A 19,874-nucleotide genomic window follows, 5' to 3' on the forward strand; every position below is an offset into this window, starting at 1 on the left:
TGAATTACTAGACACAGAACTATTGAAATTAAGCACACTTCCCTGGCATAAAATCAATTGTTAAAAATAGCATTCTTAGGTTGCCTGGGTGGCTCAGTTTGTTGAGGGTCTGCCCTCAGTTCAGATCAGGATCCCAGGATCCTGGGAACCAGCCCCTTATCTGGCTCCCTGCTGTACGGGGCATCTGCTTCTACCTCTCCCTCTGCTGCTCCCCCTTCTTGTGCTCTCTCACTCTCTGTCAAATAAATAAAATCTTAAAAAAAAAACTGTTCATATGTAGACTGAGTCATAAAATATAATGAAAGATTCTATATATGAAAACAAAAAGATCACTTATCTAAAGAATTAAATTTAGTAAGAAATATATAAAATCTTTATGAAGAAAACTTTAAAACACTCCAGAAGGACTTAAAGAAGACTTGACTAAATAATAAAATACATTGTTTTGCAATAAGAAGACTTAGTTCTAGGGGCAGCCCGGGTGGCTCAGCGGTTTAGTGCCACCTTCAGCCCAGGGAGTGATCCTGGAGACCTGGGATCGAGTCTCATGTCAGGCTACCTGAACGGGGCCTGCTTCTCTCTCTGCTGGTGTCTCTGCCTCTTTCTTTCTCTCTGTGTCTCTCATGAATAAATAAATAAAAGATTTTTAAAAAAATATCTTTAAAACAACAAAAAAAGAAGACTTAGTTCTAATTATATACCTTACATAAATATGACAAAAGAAAATTAACTTTTTAATTAGATAAGCTAATCCCAAAAATCAAAGAGAGAAATAAACATTTAAGAATAACCAAGAAAGGGATCCCTGGGTGGCTCAGCGGTTTGGCACCTGCCTTTGGCCCAGGGCGTGATCCTGGAGTCTTGGGATCGAGTCCCACATCGGGCTCCCTGCGTGGAGCCTGCTTCTCCCTCTGCCTGTGTCTCTGCCTCTCTTTCTCTCTCTCTGTGTCTATCATAAATAAATAAATAAATCTTTAAAAAAAAACAAAAACAAAAACAAGAAAAATAGGAAAATTGTGCTTGGCCTTACTAGGTATTAGGACCCTAAAGATCTACACTAATTAACAAAGATTGGTACTTCTCCAAGAAAAGATAAACAGGTCAATGAAATAATGTCCAAATATAGACTAAAATACTTATGTGGATATAGAACATGATAAAAATAGCACTTCTAACCAGTGAAGAAAAAGTAGATTATTCTATAAATGGGATTGGAAACAAATGGCTAGGCACATAGAGGCTGACAGAAACTAAATTACATAAAAGATTTCAAAAATCTTAAAAAAGATGTAACATTTTTCCGATAGCAAGCATGGAAGTATTTTTTATAATCTAATAGTAGGAAAGGAAATTGACCAATTTTACCTTGCAAAAAATTTGAGAGACTATATCATAAAAAAGTTGAGACAAATAATAAACTGAGGAGGAAAACACCAAATGATCCATTTCCTAAGCATAGGATTATTTTGAATAACTAAGAAAAAGCTTCATAACATGTCAAAAAGATGGGCAAATAACATGAATAGACACTTAACACTTAGGGAAGAAAACTGGCTTTAAATGTAAAAAGACACTCACATTCATAATACAGTAAATAATTACAACTGCAAATGAAAAATAAACTGAAATAACTCCCCCCCCACACACCTAACAGACTGGTAAAAATCAGAAAGTCTGATCATATATTGAAAGAGGAACTTATACATTGTTGTTCAGAGTACAAACTGGCATAACCTCCATAAAAGAAAATCTGACGATACCCTTTGGGTCCAGAAATTCCACTTCAAAGATATCCTACAGATAAATTTGCACATGTATACAAATCTTTGTAGCATTCATTACCTGTAGTGGCAGAAGACCAGAGAAAACCTAAATGCCCATTAATGGAGGACTGGTTAAAAACAGTATGGTATATATATATAAATAAATAAATAACAGTATAGTCTAAATATGGAATACTACAGAATTATTTTGAAAAAATGGGGTCGTTGATAACCCCAAATACTGAAGATGTGGAACTGGAACTCTCATTACTGGCGAAAACGTAAAATGACACAATCACTTTGGAAGTTGGCAGATTCTTACAGAGTTATAATGTTTATATGTGCAACTACCCTATAGTCTATCAATCCTATTCCTTAGATTTAGCTAGGAGAAATGAAAATCTGTGCCCATGAAGTACTACTAAGACTGTTCACTGCAGCTGTTCATAATAGGGCCAAATTTGAAACAACCCAAATGTCCATCAATAGGAGAACGGATTTGCAGTTATTTATTTTTTTATTATTATTAGTTTGTTTTTAAGTAATTTCTACATCCAATGTGGAGCTTGATCTCACAATCCCAAGATCCAACAGTTGCATCCTCTACTGACTGAGCCAGCTAGGCACCCCTCTACTTTGTTCTTTTTAACTGCCATGCAGTTTTCTATCCTGTGGATTTTCAGAATTTTGCTATTGCAAATATTGCTGCAATACATTTGCATCATATCATACTTTTGAGAGTTCCCTATGTGCAGAATCACTAAGTCCAAGGGTATTGATATTTAAAATTTTATTACATATTGAAATACTGACTTGCCAAAAAGATTGCCTCAATGTTCCCATCAACTGGGTGAAAGATCTGGTTCCTTAACTCCACTGTCAACACTGGCATTACCACTTTTTATGGGCTGACTTATGCCCCCTAAAATTATTATTTTTTAAAGATTTTATTTATTTAAGAGTGAGAGAGAGAGAGAGAGAGAGCATGCACACACTGGGTGGGGGATCCAGGGAGGAGAAGCTGACTCCCCGCTGGGCAGGGAACCTAACAATGGGCTTGGTTGCAGGACCTGGGATCATGACCTGAGCTGAAGGCAGACACTTAACCAACTGAGCCACTCAGGTGCCCCAACCCCCCCCCCCCAAGTTCTTATGTTGAAACCCTAATCCCTAGTACTTCAGAATGTGACTGTATTTGGAGACAGAGCATTAGAGAGGTGATGGAGTTAAAATGAGGCTGGTAGGGTGAGCCCTATTTCAACTTGAATGGTATCCTTATAAGAGGACATTTGGACACATAGAAAGACACTAGGGATGTTTGCACTGAGAAAACACCAATGTAACGCCATAGTAAGAAAGCAGCCATCTACAAGCCAAGGGCAGAGGTCTGAGGTAACCAAATCTGCTGTCCCCCTGATCTTGGACTTCTAGTTTTCAGAATTGTGAGAAGATAAATTTCTGCTGTTTAAGCCACAGTCTGTGGCATTTTATTATGGCAAGCAACCCTAGCAAACTAATACATCACCTTTTAAAATTTGTATTTCTTGTATTACAAAGATTTGCCTTCAGTTTGTCTTTTGATTATTTAACAATTTAACCCTTTATTTCATTTAACATACACATATAAAACTCTTTCTATACTCACTTACCATGAGCTAAGTACTGTTCTATGTGTTTAATAAATGCTTCCATTTAATCGTCCTAATCACTCTACTTGGTAGGCATTATTATCTGCATTTGAGAGATAAGGAAACTGGGGCACCAAGAGGTTAAATAAACTTGCCTGAAGTGACAACATTAGTAAATAGTAGAGTGGAGAACCAAGGAATTCTTGCTTCAGAGTTTAAGCTCTTAACCATTATGTTATTTGTAGATTTTCTGTTATACGTGCAGAATTTTTGTATAGTCAAATGTATCAATTGTTCCATTTATGAATTCCAAATTTTAATACCCTCTTAGAAAGATCTAACCTACCTGATAATTATTTTAAAAATCCATACATGTTTTATAGGAAGTTCATGATTTCAAGATTTACATTTGGATCTTCTATTAAACTAATATTTGTGTAAGGAGTGACACAAGAAATCCAGAGGTTTTTTTTCTAAGTGGGTAGCCAGCTGTCCTAACTTCTTGAATATTCTTTCCATTGATTTAAAATGGCATTTTAATTCACATACTAAATTCTCATAACTATTTGAATCTATTATTGGTACTAACGTTATTTCTTCTCGAATTCCAAACTCCTAGTAATTATTATTTCATACTATAATGTCTGTTAAATCTAATTTTTGCCTCATTTTCAATTGTATCTTGGCTATTCTCACATGCTAATTTCTCCAGAAAAATCCGAGTATCAGTTTGCCAATGTACTGAACGCGTATCAAGAAAGAGGGAATGCATTTCTAAGTATTAACAGCTAGAGAAGCACTTAAGGTTTGTGAAGTACAAGCCTCCATTTACCAAGGAAAAATTCAGACACAGTAGCTAAGTAAATTGGTCAGGCTCATAGTGCTACTTAGAAGTATCATGGGTCTCCTGAATCTTAATACCAGGTTCTTTGTGTGGTTGGAAACCAGAGCCAAAGGTGACGCCTTAAAGCAACAATCAGAGACAGAGGACTAAACTTCTGGTCCAGCTTCTTTTATTCTCTTCCAATGTTTCTCATCTTCAAAAGGTTGGAAAAAACAATGTGCCTAAGCACTCAGTTCACAGAGTCAGAACCCTGAAGTGTAGAAAAGGTAAAGCAAAAGGACAGATGGACAGTTCTAAGAGAAACCAAAGTACTGACACAGCCATAAAAACAACCATGCAGTATAATTTCATACTTGCTTAGTTTTTGAAACACTGGGATTTCAGAAAATGACGATTGCTATTGTATAGCATTAGTATTGTACAGTAATATGCTTTTTGCCTGAAAACCCCCCAAATTTAAAAGACACATGACCAGGTCTCATTGCTTTTACCTTTTATCCCTACCTTTCTTTTAGAAAAAGTCTTGAAATGTGCATAGCCTTATAGTTTCTTGTATCTATTCCTGGTTTGTCTGTCAGAATTAAACTTGATTTTTCTAATTTCTTTCAGGATCCTTTTACCTGAATGCTGCTTTCTTCATCTTCCCGGGGTGACTGGGCAGGCATGACTTCTACATCTGAATTATCAGATGAGGTATTACGCTTTCTCTTCTTACCCACCACAGGGGTGATGGTACTAAGAAGGAAAAACCAAATTCATTTCAGTGAGGGCCAAATTCAGTTAGGAAAAGAAAAATATAATTAATCTAAACTATCATATCTGAAACTTCCTAACAGAAGTGTTTACTTTTTCAGTCAGTAGGACACACAGCTATGGAATAAGGTGTTTGAAAAATAGAAGATATTCAGGTTTCTAAGCCACTGGCTGACCTTTACACTAGATTTGACAAATCTTTGCTACTACTGTAACTCACAAATACCTGAAGGAAGGTGGCATAAGACAGCAGAATAGATACTGGCCCAAGAAATACAAGACCTCACTTCAGTTCCAGTTCTGTCACTAGATGGACATTAGCTTCCTTATTTATAATATAAACACTGATGGTAATACCTGGCCTGAGAGTTGTTGAGGATTAACTATGGCAATATGAATTTTTTTTTAAAAAGCTGAAAAATCCCTTCCAAATATAAAGCATGATTATAATTCCACCACAAAGCCTAAAGAATCCTAGGGAGTAGAAGCTAAGGAGAAAGGAGTAAAGCTACACAACATGGAAGGGAAAGAAAAGACACCCAATTGTGATAAGCCCTGGTTCTGTCAACACTGTTTAAAGCTGACAATGGTTGCTAAAATCTCTAATTCACAGATGAAATATAAGAACAGGGCAGCTACATCTCCAGCAGCTCTTTTACTGATGTGGGTGGTAGGGGGATAGTGAGAAATCTTTTTCACACTTTAGTGATACAAAATCAGGAAGATGTATAAAAACATTCAGCTTTTCAACATAACCCCCAACACAATAATTGGCTATCTTTCCTGTGCCTTGTTGTTTCTCTTTCAAAATATGCTAATTTGCAAATTTCGGTTTAACAGACCATATAAACATTGGGACAGAGAAAAGAAAGCCCTTATTATCTTCTATGATAGACAGATCACCTTGAACCATGTAGTTGCTAAACACAAGTAGCTCCTAGGGACCTGGGTGGCACAGCTGGGTAAGCTTGACTCTTGGTTTTGGCTCAGGTCATGATCTCAGGGTCTTGAGATCAAGCCCCATTTCAGGCTCTACAATGAGCATGGAGTTTGCTTGAGACTCTCTTACTCTGCCTCTCCCTCTGCTCTCTCTCAATCTCTCTCAAATAAATAAATAAATCTTTAAAAGCATACACACAAGTAGTTCTTCTCAAAACTATTTTTTTTTAAAGATTTTATTCTCTTAAGTAATCTCTACACCCAACATGGGGCTGGAACTCACAACCCCGAGATCAAGAGTCATATGCTCTACCAACTGAGCCAGCCAGGCACCCCTCAACACTAATCTAAAAATAAGTACGCTGCCCTCAAATGTCCCAACAAAACAGCAAAGGGTTGTACTCACTTCAGCTTACTTTTGCCTTTAGTTTTGGAGGTACCAGATGTTTTGCTCTTCTTTGGCTTTTCTTCCTTGAGCCTCTCCCCACTGCTCTTCTTCCTGCGTTTCTTCTCACCTTCTTCCTCAGGCCGAACACTAGGCAGTTCATCCTCATTTAGGACTCGAGGTATGTTCTGCTCACCCCGGGCACGGGCCCTAGCAATAGCTTCTGCTACAATCCGATTGGCTTTCTCTTGCTTCTTCTGGTGCTCTAGCCTGCGGTTCTCCTCCATTCCTATCTTGCCCCCCGTGTGAGGAGCAGAGCTTGCTGGTGAAGACAAAGCTGCCACTTCACTGGCACTTAGAACTTTCACTACGGAGAGCCCAGAAGAGGCCCCTTGGGAAGAGCCAGCCTACAGAAATAAAGACGCTAAAATTTCAACATGCTTGTGACTAAATGGCCTAAATAAAACCCAGCTCTAAGGCAGATAGGCTAGAAACTTTCCATCTCTAATTCCTCAAGAATGAGATTCAGATCAAGTCTTACTGAACTTGGACACATTAGCAGAAAAAAAGTGTTTAGTGGGAAAGGGATGAGAAAAGGCAAGAATTGCGCCAAATTAAACTTCAGTATCCTTTAGCCATGCTCCTCATGTCAATACACATCTCCATTATTCTAGAAAATTTTCAAACAATACAGTCAACCTTAAACTCCAGGCCAAAAGTAGGGGAAAAAAAAAAAAAAAAAAACGTTCATCTCCATTATTCTAGAAAATTTTCAAACAATACAGTCAACCTTAAACTCCAGGCCAAAAGTAGGGGAAAAAAAAAAAAAAAAAACTATTTAGTTTCTTGGTGGGGGTAGGGGTGGGAAGAGTGATAATCACTTGATCTCTTTAAGACAACTTTATCTTTCAAATGAAAGAATAGTGCCAATCATTTTTACTCCACAACAATATTAGGAACAGAATGTAAATGAAACAGCCCAAAGACAAACCAGATAAATCATCAATCATCTCTTATCCTAAAGCTAACAATAACCCTCAAAACTTTTCATATACTTAATACAAAGTTTCCATGGGTAAAAGAAGTAAAAGCCTGTATTTCAGTTCAGAGGCATGACTCCAGTGACCCCACATTCAACAATGAGTGGTTGCTAAGGGTGATAGCAAAGGGCCCAGGGGTCTATCCTCCTTGCTACCTGTAGAAGTCTCACCTGTGGCTGCAGCACCACCTTGAGTGGTACCGAAAGTCTTTGTCCTGGGCTTTGTCCTGGTCCCATTATCTGAGCTTGCTGCACAGAGGAGAGAGTCACTGGTTGGGTTGAGGGTGGTGGTGGCGGCTGCGGTTGCGATGCTGGCGGCTGTGGTACAATCTGGATTTTCTGCTGTGGCTGTTGCACCTGCAGCTGGATAGTTACTACTTTGGCAGGCTGCCCCTGAGCATTCTTGGCTTGAGTCAGGGCTGCCAGCTGGTTGCCCTGTAACACTATCTTGCCTGGTAGACTCCCTAGTACAACATGCCGGTGTCCTTGGGGACCTCCAGACTGTGGCTGCTGGAGGACCAGGGTGATGCGTTTCGATTCACCCTAGAGTGAAGAAAGGAAATTGCAAGAGAGGTACAACATTAAAGAATGGTATACTCTTAAATATTTGTGCCAGTTTTCCTCATCCTAGAACCATAAAAATTGAGGGTCAAAAGACATAGCACAATTTATTTTGTTCATCCTCCTATCTGTCCTGATTGAGTCTTCTCTGGAACACCTCTGCCCAGTGGGTATCAGGCCTATTTTGACAAACTCCTGATGCAAGGCTATCTTCTAAGGTAGTCATTCCATTTCCTGGCAGTCTATTAGAACAAAAGTCTTTATAATCCACCTCCTCATAGCTTCTTTCCACTGGTCCTACTTACTTTTAATACCACCCAAGGCCTTGCAAACTCTTTTGGCCCTTTAATCAGAGGCTAGGACCTCCATTTTCTTACAATAGAAACTAGACTTTTCAGTGGATAGAGGAGGACAGTCTCAGTAATAAGAACAGGAAAACATACACATAGCTTCTGTAAGTCTTGCAAATATAAATAAATAATGACTCTTTGTTCCCATAGCATCCAGTATTTCTCATAAAACTTTGTATCATACAGTATTGTGAATTCGTTTAATGTCTGCCTTCTTGGCAGACCATGAGCTCTGTAAGGACAGGGACTGTGTCTGTCTTGTTCACCACCAGCTAGGCACAGTGTAAACATACAATAAGAGCTCAAAAAATATGTCAACATTAACTGCTTCCACCTAGTAAGTAGTAAGCATGTGGCTGTCAACACTAACTGATTTTTTAAAGCAAAGGTAGAATTTAAACAGGATTCCTAGAGATAGGTCTTGTGCTCTCTTCTCACAGTTGCTGGGCCCTCTACTAAACCAAAATTCACCTCCCCCTTTCACTCAAGTCACCTGGGTAGGTGTAGAGGTCAGTGTAACTGCAGGCTTCAGTGGGGGCCCTGTGGCCCCAGGGTTTCCAGCAGGAGCTGAACCCTTAACTGGCTGTAGGACCAGCTGCTTTACTGGTCGGCTGGGCTGGACAATGCGCTGAACAGTAGCCTGGTTCCCAGGGACCTTGGCGGCCAACACTGTATTACCAGAGACAATGGAAACACCTGGTCGAAGGGGAGTGCCGGTTAGCACTTTGGTAAAAGTAACTTTTCCACCATTGGCTGTGCCAGCCACTAGGGGCTGAGCTGTGCTGGTGATACCTTGGGCCTGAATTTGTGCCACATGGGCACCAGTGACTGAGGAGCTTGGTGGGGCCTTAAGGATAACGATCTTAGGGGCTGACTGAGGTGGTTGCCCTCCAGCACTACTGGAGGAGACAGCTGTGGCAGAGACACCCATGAAAGGATTCCCTTGGCTCAGGATCTCCTGGCTCTTGGAGACCTGCAAAAGTCCTGATGTTGGCGTCGGTGTCTGTAAGACAGGTTGGGCTGGCTGCTCCTGGCTGACGGGCTGAGTGGTATAATCATGCAAAGTTAAAGATTCTGGAGCTGGAGCTGCTGATTCTTTGGGAAGTTCTGTGGGGGCTGTCTCGTCTGGTGGGGGGACCAGGTCACTTGCTGATGAATTCCCCACATCACCACCTCCACCATCCTGGTTCATCTGATCCAAGGAGTCCAGAGAGCTTGGCAGTCCAAGGGCTTCCTCAATGGGGTCTTGTGTGACCTGGTTGAAGCTGTCATCAGTCAGAGAGTCCAGGCCAAATAAATTTGGGTCATCAAACAGATCCATGATGGGGTCTGCCATCTTGGGAAAGCAATGGAGGGTACTTCCCCAAGGTCTAAGGAGGGAAGGGGAGGGGGGGTACTGGCTCTCCCCTCCCCTCCCCTATTAAGAAAAAAATGTACACAATGGAAGAGGACTACTCTTCAGGTAAAGAGGCAAGAAACAAGTGCATGTCAGATTGTCCTGACCTTCATGGAGCAAGATGGCTAGGTCTTCAGAGGAAGATGGTGAAACTCCTGTTGTGAGAAGACAAATGAAAAATAAGCAAAGTTGGTGACCTCAAGGAAAACTTCTCCTTAGGTACTACCCTTAATATCAACTGGCATCAAAATAACAAGAAGACGGAAATGTGAGGTAATCCGAGGACAGAGACAGAGCAGAAAGCACACCCACATTTTTGCTTCAAACTAAAACTATAAAAGAAATAAACCAAACCCCTTTTTGGACTCTTACACCTACACACTCTGAAGTTTCTGTCTGTCAAGATCTCTCAGTCATCCCTGTCCGTTTCTTTTTACCATTATCATTCTTAGGCAGAGATCAGGGAGTTTAACATTCACTCACCTTCTACTTCAGGTTAAGCTCACAGAACTTAACAACATTCCAGTAGCATTTCAATGACTGGAGGTAATGCTTTCTGAACATACTGCAGTCCATACATTTCCCTTGTATTTTAGATGCTTTTACTCACTACTGGCAAAAATAACCACTTTTCACTGCAGTACAATCTCGCTACACTTACTGTGTACCTTCATCCAGGAAGTTTCCTAAATGTTATTCTAGCTAACATATCACTCTATACATACTATTTCTGTGACGTCCCCTCCCCCTTTCTCGTATTTAAGATAAAAAACTTCCTTTGCAAGAAGTTCAAACAACTGTACATTTTAGTTCCACTTATATTCCCAACTTTCTCTGTCACCGCTTCCTATATATACCCTACATTCCAGGCCAGCCAGACCACACGGTGCCCCTAATGTGATTCCTATCTGCATGACTTTGCCTATTATGCTGTAGCTTCAGCCTAGAACACACCCTCCCCCCTTCCAAGCAGCTCTCCCAGCTGAAATGTTTCCCACCCTTTCAAAGGTCTTCCTTCTGTTCCAAAAGGTGAGCCCTGAACCTCTGCCCCTTTAACAGCAAAGCAATTTGTGATGACTGGTCCTATCACCCTCCTTAAGTACTCAGTGTTGTCTCTGCCTTATTTAAAGCACTTAGACCATACTTAATATTTTACTAAAATGACCAGTCTCTTGTCCATATTCTCTGAAGGCCCAAATGGTTCCTTTGTGCAAATCATACAATGCCGCCTGCTCCTTAAGATGCTTGTCTGCCATCTGCTGGAAAATTGTCATACTAAACATATTATTGACAATGATAATAATGAGTATGGGCAATGCACACCCTGCACAACCCTGCACGGTGGGCCAGCTGCTCTTACCCTAAGAGACAAAAAGTTCCTGGATGGTAGGAACCATCTCTTGTTTATCTGTGAATCCCTAAAGAACCAAGAGGATATTACGTACACAGCAGCTACTCAAAAAAATACTTAATGAGTTAATATATTTGCTTGCAGTATATGGGATGAACCATTCAGTCCTCATAAAAACTAAATGCAGGCTCCTGGGTGGCTCAGTTGGTTAAGCGTCTGCCTTTGGCTCGGGTAGTGATCCCAGGGTCCTGGGATTGAGTCCTACATGGGGCTCCCTGCTCAGCGGGAGCCTGCTTCTCCCTCTCTTCCCCACTCATGCTCTCTCTTGCTGTCTCTCTCTCTCTCAAATAAATAAATAAATAAATAAATAAATAAATAAAATCTTAAAAAAAGAAAAAAACCAAATGGCATTCCCCCATTTTAAGATGAGACAGTAGTTTCCCATCTTGAAAAATTATCCTACAGATAACGGAAAGCATGTTTATTAAAATCCACATTTGAGGATTTAAGTTATGAAAATGTTGGAAAAAGAAAAAACTAAAGCAAGGAATTATAAGTACACCACCATACAACTAAACTATATGAAAATATGAATAGTGCCTGTTCTTTGTAGATGATGTCAGCACTTGACAATTCAGGAAAGCCTTGCTTGACAAGACCTTTTCTCTTAACTTTTAGAAGACATCAGAGAAGAAATCTGCCGGTGACAGAGTACATACAGACTTCACTGAAGACTTTTACATACAACCCACCAAGTACTTTTTCCCTTCTTCAACTTATTCCAGTTATCCTTATGAAACAATTAAATGTGGGTAAATAGCCCAGAAACTCAGATATAAAGAGAACAGACTGATCAGTAGTTGGCACAACAAAATTACAAAGTACACATAGCATCTCTACCAATGTTAAACAAGACCTTCCTTGCTTCAGAAATTGTATACCCTTCACACCTCCCCCAGGATCCATATTGCTTCCCATTTCTGGCTAAACTATCCCACCAGTTCATTCCAGCCTCTCCAATCTAATACTTGCCCCAAAGCTGCTCCAAATGACAATGAGAAAAGTTATATGTACTTCTTGATTTAACAAAAATCTACTCAATAATTTTATGAATTTCTTCAACACTACCATCAGCTTTTTCTAGCTATGCCCTATTTGGCTACCTATTATATCTTTCAGCTATTCACTGCCACATAAGTTATACTAAATATCTAATTAGGTGTCATAGAAAAACCACAATAAGGGCACCTGGGTGGCTCGGTTGGTTAAGTGGCTGTCTTCAGCTCAGGTCATGATCTCAGGGTCCTGGGATAGAGCCCCTGCATCAGGCTCCCTGCTCACTGGAGAGCCTGCTTCTCCCTCTTCCTCTACACTCCCCCCACTGCTGGTGTGCACATTCTCTCTCTCTCTCTCTCTCTCTCTCGTGTGTGTGTGCTTTCTCAAACAAGTAAATAAAATCTTAAAAATAAAAAAACTACAATAAAAGTTTCCACTAACTAGAAATTTATGCTGATAATAGTTTATAACCTGCTTCTTCTTCTATGGGAGATTTTGTCCTTTCTACTTATTCCTTCCTCCAGAGCAGCCCGGTATCAGAGAGAAATCTCACCTCACATTTTTCATGGGAAAAACAATGTTAACAGTTTCTGAAATATTCACTTACTCCTATACACTCCAGTATTAGTTTTCAAAAGTAAATCAATCATTTAACTCCCTTCCCAATTTTTGGGCCAAATTTCTACTTCCTCGGTTCAGTCTGGATTTGTTTGTTTGTTTATTTCACAGAGAGAGGCAGAGACACAGGCAGAGGGAAAAGCAGGTTCCCTGCGGGGAGCCCTATGCGGGACTCGATCCCAGGACCTCGGGGTCACAACCCAAGCCAAAGGCAGACATTCAACCACTGAGCCACCCCAGTGCCGCTGGGCCTGCCTGATAATTTAAAAACATCACCAGTGACTTAATGCCACACCACCAAGTTTCACCACTTCTCAGTCCCCTCGCATCAACTCACCTCTACTGACCTAATTCATCCCGTACATATTCATTAATCCTAGTTGCCTGATTCTTCTCTAACTCCCATGTTTAAGTTGCCCTTGACTCTCAAAAGATGAAACCTTCTCCCATCATACACCTCTTTCTTTACCCCTACTTCTATTCTTACTTTGTGGGTCATCCTGGCTATATCAACAACTGGCCTATTCTACCAACTTCATCTATCCCATGAATTATCTTTCTATGGTTCAAATCCTGGTAGCAACACTAAATAGATGTTGAAGGGATGCCTGGTGGCTCAGTTACGTGTCTGCCTTCCGCTCAGGTCATGGGATAAAGGTCCTCAGGTCCTGGGATAAAGCCCCGTGTCCTGTCTGGCTCCCTGCTCAGAGGGAAATCTGTTTTTCTCTATCCCTCTGTCCCTCCCTCCCACTCTCCCTACCTCAACCCTAACCCCAACCCCATAATGCTCTCTTTCAAGTAAATAAAATGTTAATAAATGAATAAACGTTAAGCTTTCAAATACATGAAGCACCTAGAGATCCCTCAGTAAAACTGCTTAAAGAAGTCATACCAGACTTTTCATATTGAGAATGAAAAGCCAGTCATAGTCCACCAGTGCCCCAAAGAGAAACACAAGTATATGCTCAAAAGGAAAGACAGTTTGATGACTGCACTTAATCATTCTCTATAATTTAAAACTAATGACAGAAACCTGGAGGGTTGGGAGCTGCAGAGAGATGAACCATACAAGCCAGTTAAGGTTGGAATCCAAGGCCACCAATCCATAATGTCCATGTAACAAACCAGTTAATGCTAAACAAATACTTTATATAACAGCCTTTCATCTCACCTTCTTTTAAAGAGGAAACTACTCCGTATTCTTCTGCAGATTTACCACCTTTGATATACTTCCTTTTTTTAAAAAAAGCAATCTATAGAATCCCAACTCTGTTTTTATTTTACCAGTCTCCTTTATCTTGCCCATTTCAACAACTTGTATGATCATAAAGGACTTTGTTTTCATGCTACTCTATACTTTTCATTGCAATGTTCCCATACCTTTCAACAGAATAGTGATTCTCAACTGAGAGATGAAAGGTATGTGTAGTTTGAAAGTACATACTCAGTGTCAAAATTCCACATATATCAAATGGAAAAGGAAGACACACCTCATTGTTTAGGTTATTTATATTCAATAAAACTAAACAAAATCTTCCTGCCAGTGAGGATCTGCAAAATACAAGTGGGGGCGGGGAGTGGAGAAGCATGCCTAGATTGGAAGGAAGGGTTATCAACACCTCGTATGATAAGATTTCTTATGGCTTCTCTAAAGGGAGTTTATTATAGTTTATTGTTTATGATGGACAAGAAACACTGCAACAGAGATTAGTCCAGCTGTCCAAAAGATGCAATTATATAAACTGAACTATAGACATCAATTTTCCAGACTTCTCTGTACTGCTCATCCTCTTAAAAGACAATGAACTAATGCCATATTGACAAATACTGACTCATTTGGTAATATGCACTTCTGAAAAGTACTACCCATGCCCACTTAACCTCTAACTGCTCAAAGATTCAGAAAAGAACTATTGTACTTCAAAGTATAAATCTTGTTATTGGAAACTGTATCCTTTCAAGAGGATCAGCTGAGACAGACATAAACACATGTTATTGAAACACAAGATGGGTAGAAGCTGTTTAATCTAAATGAGAAATCCCTTGAAAATAAAATAACAGAAGGCCTAAAATGAAAATCACCAACATAATTTTTAAAAAGAAGAATTTAAACACTGTGCCATGGAGAGACATTCCTAAGACCCAAAGAGTCCCAAATCTTATAAAGAAATGGGAAGCAGCCAAGGTGAATATAATCACAATTTAGGGTCAGCAAAAGATCAGGATGGAAAGACACAGACCTAAGAAATAGAGCTATTAACTAGGAGCCCCTCAAGAGATTTCCTCAAGATCAAGATCCTAGGCCATTTTCTCTATCTTCACCATTCTCACTGCCAAGTGTATGGCCACTGTTTCTGTTTCCCCAGTTACTGAAGGAGAAAGCACTCACGCCTCCATCAGGGGTACGGACATCTGGGGGCAAACATGGCTGGTAAAGTGAGCCTTTCTGAATAAACAGGGAAAGTAAAATAAGCAACTAACAAAGCTATGTTTAGGGGGCAGACGGAAAACTACAGAAATTATGTCCTCACATGAAAGACCAGAAGGGGCAAGGTAAGGAAGTGAGGGGTTGACTGAGAGGGAGACGCTACTGGGGGTGGGGGTGGGAGTGGGGGTGGGGGCGGGGACCCGGGTCCATTACCTGCTCACACTGCCGGGGTTGGTGCCAGGAAGGCCCATACAGCAGAGGGGCGGCGCTTCAGGCAACTGGCGCCCCCCAAACGGTAATGAGGTACATGCACTTGACGGAGGGAGCAAGTGGGGTGCCCTCCGGGGTGGGGATGGCCAAGACGGGAAGATGCGGGGGGAGGGGGGGTGTGGATGCCCGGGTGGGAGCAGTGTGAGGGCGGAAGCCACAGGCCGGAAGGCCCGACGAAAACCCGAAGGAGAAAAGGGGCAGTGCCTCGCCCCGGCGAGCCAAGAGAGGTGCCTTTACCTGCAGCGGCCGTGGGGGGCCGGTTCGCCCCTCTCGCTGTCTCTCCAGCACCAGTTCCCCCCTCCTCCTGCGCAGCCTAACTTGATGCTCCCGCCCGCCCCGCACTCCCATTGGCAGCAATCCGCTGCCACTCAGCACAGGCGCAGGAACGCGGCACAGCGCAGAAGGCGGGACCACGGAAGGCCTCCCCTCCCCCGCCGCCGCGGGCTAGGTTGAGAGCGCACGGAGAGGCCTATCCGGTTTCTAGGGCCCAGGCGAAGCCTGCAGCTTGCTTGGAAAAAAGGGGCCTGGCCAGAGGCACAGCCTCCTGCTGCGGCAAAGTAGTCCTGGGGATTAAATTCCCCACCACCTACACTGTACTCTGCACACCGGAGCGTGTAAACCGGGAGGGACGGTTCCACACTGCCAACTCCGCCTCCAGTGGACCCCTACCTTCTACAGCCCGGTCTATCCCTCTCCTGTAGTAACTATACCGGATCCCACTCCTTATTAAGAGGGGACAAATCCTCCCTCCCTCATGGGAGTGGATCAACTTAGTTGCTGTTACATGGTTTACTCTAAACAGATAAGCACTTTCTGCCACAACCATAATGCTGGTTTGTAGTCTCAATATTCCAACCTCTGGGCAGCAGTATCACTTTCTAGAAAGTAATTCCAGGTGCCCTCTGGCAATTCCCAGACCCCTCCCCTCCAAAACACACATCCACTCCTCACCGGTAAACCTGATCTCTGACCCTCATCACATCACTTCTCTTGAAACTCAGCTTGTCTGACATATTAGCCAGTATCCACCTTGCAGTGCCACTTGAGACCACTCTAATTCCCAATGAAACCAGTCAACCCCCAAATGATTGTACCCAATCTTAAATCCATCAAAGTAAACGACTGCTAAAATCAGCTGCTTACCACTAGTTTCCCCTGAAATGTAACTAGCTTCAACACTGAAACCCTGTTTTCTATACTCTAGGACACAACTGAGGAAGGTCAACTTGGCCTTAGCTTTCCTATTTCTTAAGATTCTAGCTAGCATTATCACTATTGTTAGGAACACCAATACCACTCCTTTAAATTCCCATTCACTCAGACTCAAAAATTCAAAGGCATCTCCAAAACCTCCTCCTGAATCCACCATCCAATCATTTGCCAAATCCCATGGACTATCCCGAGATGTCACAGACAGATCCTGGAGTTGGCAAGGACTTTGACAATTATATCAAGTCAACCCTCTTGTACAGATGAGAAAAAACCGAGGCTTAAAGAGATGAATAATTCAACTATGAAATTAAAAAGAAAGTTAGGATTTGTATTTCTGACTCTGTTATTTCTGCTGCCACCTCTTTATTTATGCAGTTGCTTGTGAAAAAAAACAAACCCCAAAACTGATTCCTTCCCCTACAAATCCATTTGCTACCAGATTAACTTCCTAAAACACAGTGAGGTCAAATCAGTTTCCTCCTTAAAAACTTTCAAAAGTTCCCTGTTACTTAAGATACAAATCTTAAGACTACACCTTGCCTTTCCAGACTTATTTACCATTATCCTTCTACATACACACTTCTATGCTAGCCAAAAAACAAAGAAAAACCACCCCAACTTCCTATTGTCATATATTTTTCTCATAGCCTAGCTAATGCTACTGTCTTCAAATTACACTCCATCCTTACTTACTTCATTTCTTTGCCTCATGAAAATCTTATCTACTAAGATCAACATCAACTGCCTCTTCATTTTGCTGAGCATATAATACACTAACTAATGTGGAAATATTCAAGAACCAAAAGTGAATAAGACATAATCTCTACCATATATATATACATATATATATATATATATATATATATATATATATATATATATGATGAGTTTGGAAAATACGGACTATGAAAATAATAACAATTGTAAACAATTATAATACAAGGTGGTAAGTGTGATGTAATAGGCAGGGGGCTATTACAGGAATACAGATAAAAGGGACTTACTTAGAAGGAAAAGGTTATAAAGGAAGTCACTTTTTAAAAGATGAGAGGAGTTAACTAAGGAAGGTAAAGTGGCCTACAAGAAAGGAGTCTTCAGGCAGCAGGAATAAGAAGAAAGTCAAAGCACAGCAATGGCAAGAAGCATGAGACACGAAGAGGAAACTCTAAGGAACTCTGCTGTTGAGTCTTGCCAAAGTGTAAATCACAAGAAGAAATTAGATAAGATTGAAAGGATAAGTGAAGGGCCAGGTCATTCAAGGAAGGCCTTGAGTACCATGCTAAAGCATTTTCTGATAGGTGGATTAGGAGCCACTGAAACGTAGAATGACATGATTAGAACTGTGTTTTGGTTAGCTAAGTCTGGCTATTGAGTGGAGAATACTTCTGGGAAATGAAGGGTCAGAGGACATAGAAGCAGATAGGAGGCTACTGTGGTAATCCAGAAAAGAGCTATATAGTAGAAATTTGATTGGTTTTTTTTTTTTTTTTTTTTTTTGCTCAGGAACCATAGCCCCTTTCCTATAGTGGGGAAACAGCTTAAGGGAGAAATCTCAATGGAAGGCTGGATCTCACCTCCCACTATAGGAGATGGAGATGTAGGAGATGGGAAATCAAGAGCACGGCCTGGAGGGAGCAGTTCCACCTCCTCTTCCTGGCAAAGACAGAGTACACACATGATCTAAAGTAGTTAAAGTGGACAGTCCTTCAAAGAAATGTGACTTTGCACAGGTAATGCAAACACCCAGAACCAACCAACAATACTCAGCAGTGGCAGACATTAGAGTTCTACTACAGCATCCTAAGTAGACTACTCAGTAGTATGACCTGGGACATGTTCTCTGTCTCTAAACTCATTGTTTCAGATCATTTTCTATACCAGATTGTCTAGCATTTGTATTGATTTTGTGAGCCACAGTATCTTTCCAATAAATCCCCTTTCTGCTTAAGTTAGCCAAAAGATGATTTCTGTTGTTTGTAACCAAGAACCCTAACAAGGTGATTAGTGCCTGAATCATGGCAATGTGGGTCAAAAGGTAATGATAAGGAAGGGACAGGGACACCTGGGTGGCTCAGCGGTTGAGCATCTGCCTTCAGTTCAGGCAGCGATCCCATGGTCCCCAGATCGAGTCCCACATCAGGCTCCCTGCATGGAACCTGCTTCTCCCTCTGCCTATGTCTCTGCCTGCCTCTCTCTGTCTCTCATGAATAAATGGATAAAATCTTAAAAAAAAAAAAAAAAAAAAAAAAAAAAAACAAAAGGAGGGACACAGCAAAGTAACACTTAGGGGATAAAAATGCCTAAAACCCAGAGTTTAGAGAGAAAGATGAGTTCAGCTATGCTGGGTCTGAGTTGCCCAAAGCAAGTTAAGTAGTGATATTTGATAGTTGACTGGATGTATTAATCTAAAAATTGGCTTGATGATACATATAGAATTCTCAGTTTTAACAACAGAGATTACCCTGGGAGTTCACAGAACAGATCAAGTACACAAAAAGCTGCACCAATACTGTTGGGGAGTCAACTGAAAATGTTGGGGTCTGTGAAGGATTGAAGAATCCATGACCATTCCAAAGAGAGTAGCTGCTAGTCAGCTCTAGTTTAGTGTTGCCATATGGAAATGCACATCCAAGGTTGAGCAAGAACTTCAGATTTTTCAAATGCCAGAAATAGAGTTTTATGTAAATCTAGGTTTTAAATGTAGACAACTAATTAAAAAAAATTTTTTTTGAACACTCTGCAGGCTAAACAAAACACTTAGCTGGAAACCCAAGTGTTGAGATTTCTGATGTAGAGTGAGAAAGTTAAGGAGGAACTCAGGAGAACATCAGGATTTAAGAATCAGGGATACCTGGCTGATTCAGTTGGGAGAGTGTGCAGCTCTTTGAGGGGTGGATGGAGAGAAAGAATCAAGCAGGCCCCACACCCACCGCAGGGCCTGAGGTGGGGCTCAATCTCAAGACCCTGAGATCATGACCTGAACGGAAATCAAGAGTCTGATGCTTAACTGAATGAACCACCCCAGGCACCCCAGAGCAAGCAATTCTTGATCTCGGGGTCATGAGTTCAAGCCCCACATTGGGAGTAGAGATTACTTTGATAAAACAAACAAAAAGGATTGAAGAATCAGAATAAGAGGGGCACCAGGCTGGCTCAGTTGGTAGAGCAAGCAACTCTTGATCTCGGGGTTGTGAGTTCAAGCCCCAAGTTGGGCATGGAGCCTATCTAAAGGCGGGGGTGGGGAGGGTGGGGGGGGAAGCAGAGGGTGTAAAATAGATGAT

At 41.3% G+C, this 19,874-nt stretch overlaps 1 protein-coding gene and 1 long non-coding RNA gene across 15 annotated transcripts in view; one reads left to right on the plus strand and one right to left on the minus strand.

The window, feature by feature from the left end:
- The window catches only part of LOC140602756 (uncharacterized), a 46,572-nt gene extending 31,379 nt beyond the window's left edge, over nucleotides 1-15,193 (plus strand). Inside the window, exons 3-4 of one of the 3 annotated variants that reach the window (XR_012005651.1) lie at nucleotides 4,845-4,928; nucleotides 15,179-15,193. This is a non-coding gene — a long non-coding RNA (uncharacterized lncRNA). Of the gene's footprint in view, nucleotides 1-4,844; nucleotides 4,929-6,581; nucleotides 6,597-11,687; nucleotides 11,703-15,178 lie in introns of those variants that run through there. The other 2 variants (XR_012005649.1, XR_012005648.1) reach the window with 2 other exon arrangements.
- The window catches only part of CHD8 (chromodomain helicase DNA binding protein 8), a 61,920-nt gene that overhangs the window by 31,031 nt on the left and 11,015 nt on the right, over nucleotides 1-19,874 (minus strand). For 7 of the 12 annotated variants that reach the window (XM_072772778.1, XM_072772777.1, XM_072772780.1 and 4 more), the window contains exons 2-5: nucleotides 8,756-9,813; nucleotides 7,523-7,894; nucleotides 6,334-6,719; nucleotides 4,856-4,970 (exon numbers count right to left, since the gene is read on the minus strand). In XM_072772778.1, coding sequence (XP_072628879.1) covers nucleotides 4,856-4,970; nucleotides 6,334-6,719; nucleotides 7,523-7,894; nucleotides 8,756-9,598 — 1,716 coding nt within the window. In that variant the 5' untranslated portion in view covers nucleotides 9,599-9,813. Of the gene's footprint in view, nucleotides 1-4,855; nucleotides 4,971-6,333; nucleotides 6,720-7,522; nucleotides 7,895-8,755; nucleotides 9,814-15,618; nucleotides 15,720-19,874 lie in introns of those variants that run through there. The other 5 variants (XM_072772785.1, XM_072772783.1, XM_072772781.1 and 2 more) reach the window with 4 other exon arrangements.

The sequence above is a fragment of the Canis lupus genome, chromosome 13 (genome assembly GCF_048164855.1).
Source record: "Canis lupus baileyi chromosome 13, mCanLup2.hap1, whole genome shotgun sequence".
Lineage (NCBI taxonomy): Eukaryota > Metazoa > Chordata > Mammalia > Carnivora > Canidae > Canis > Canis lupus.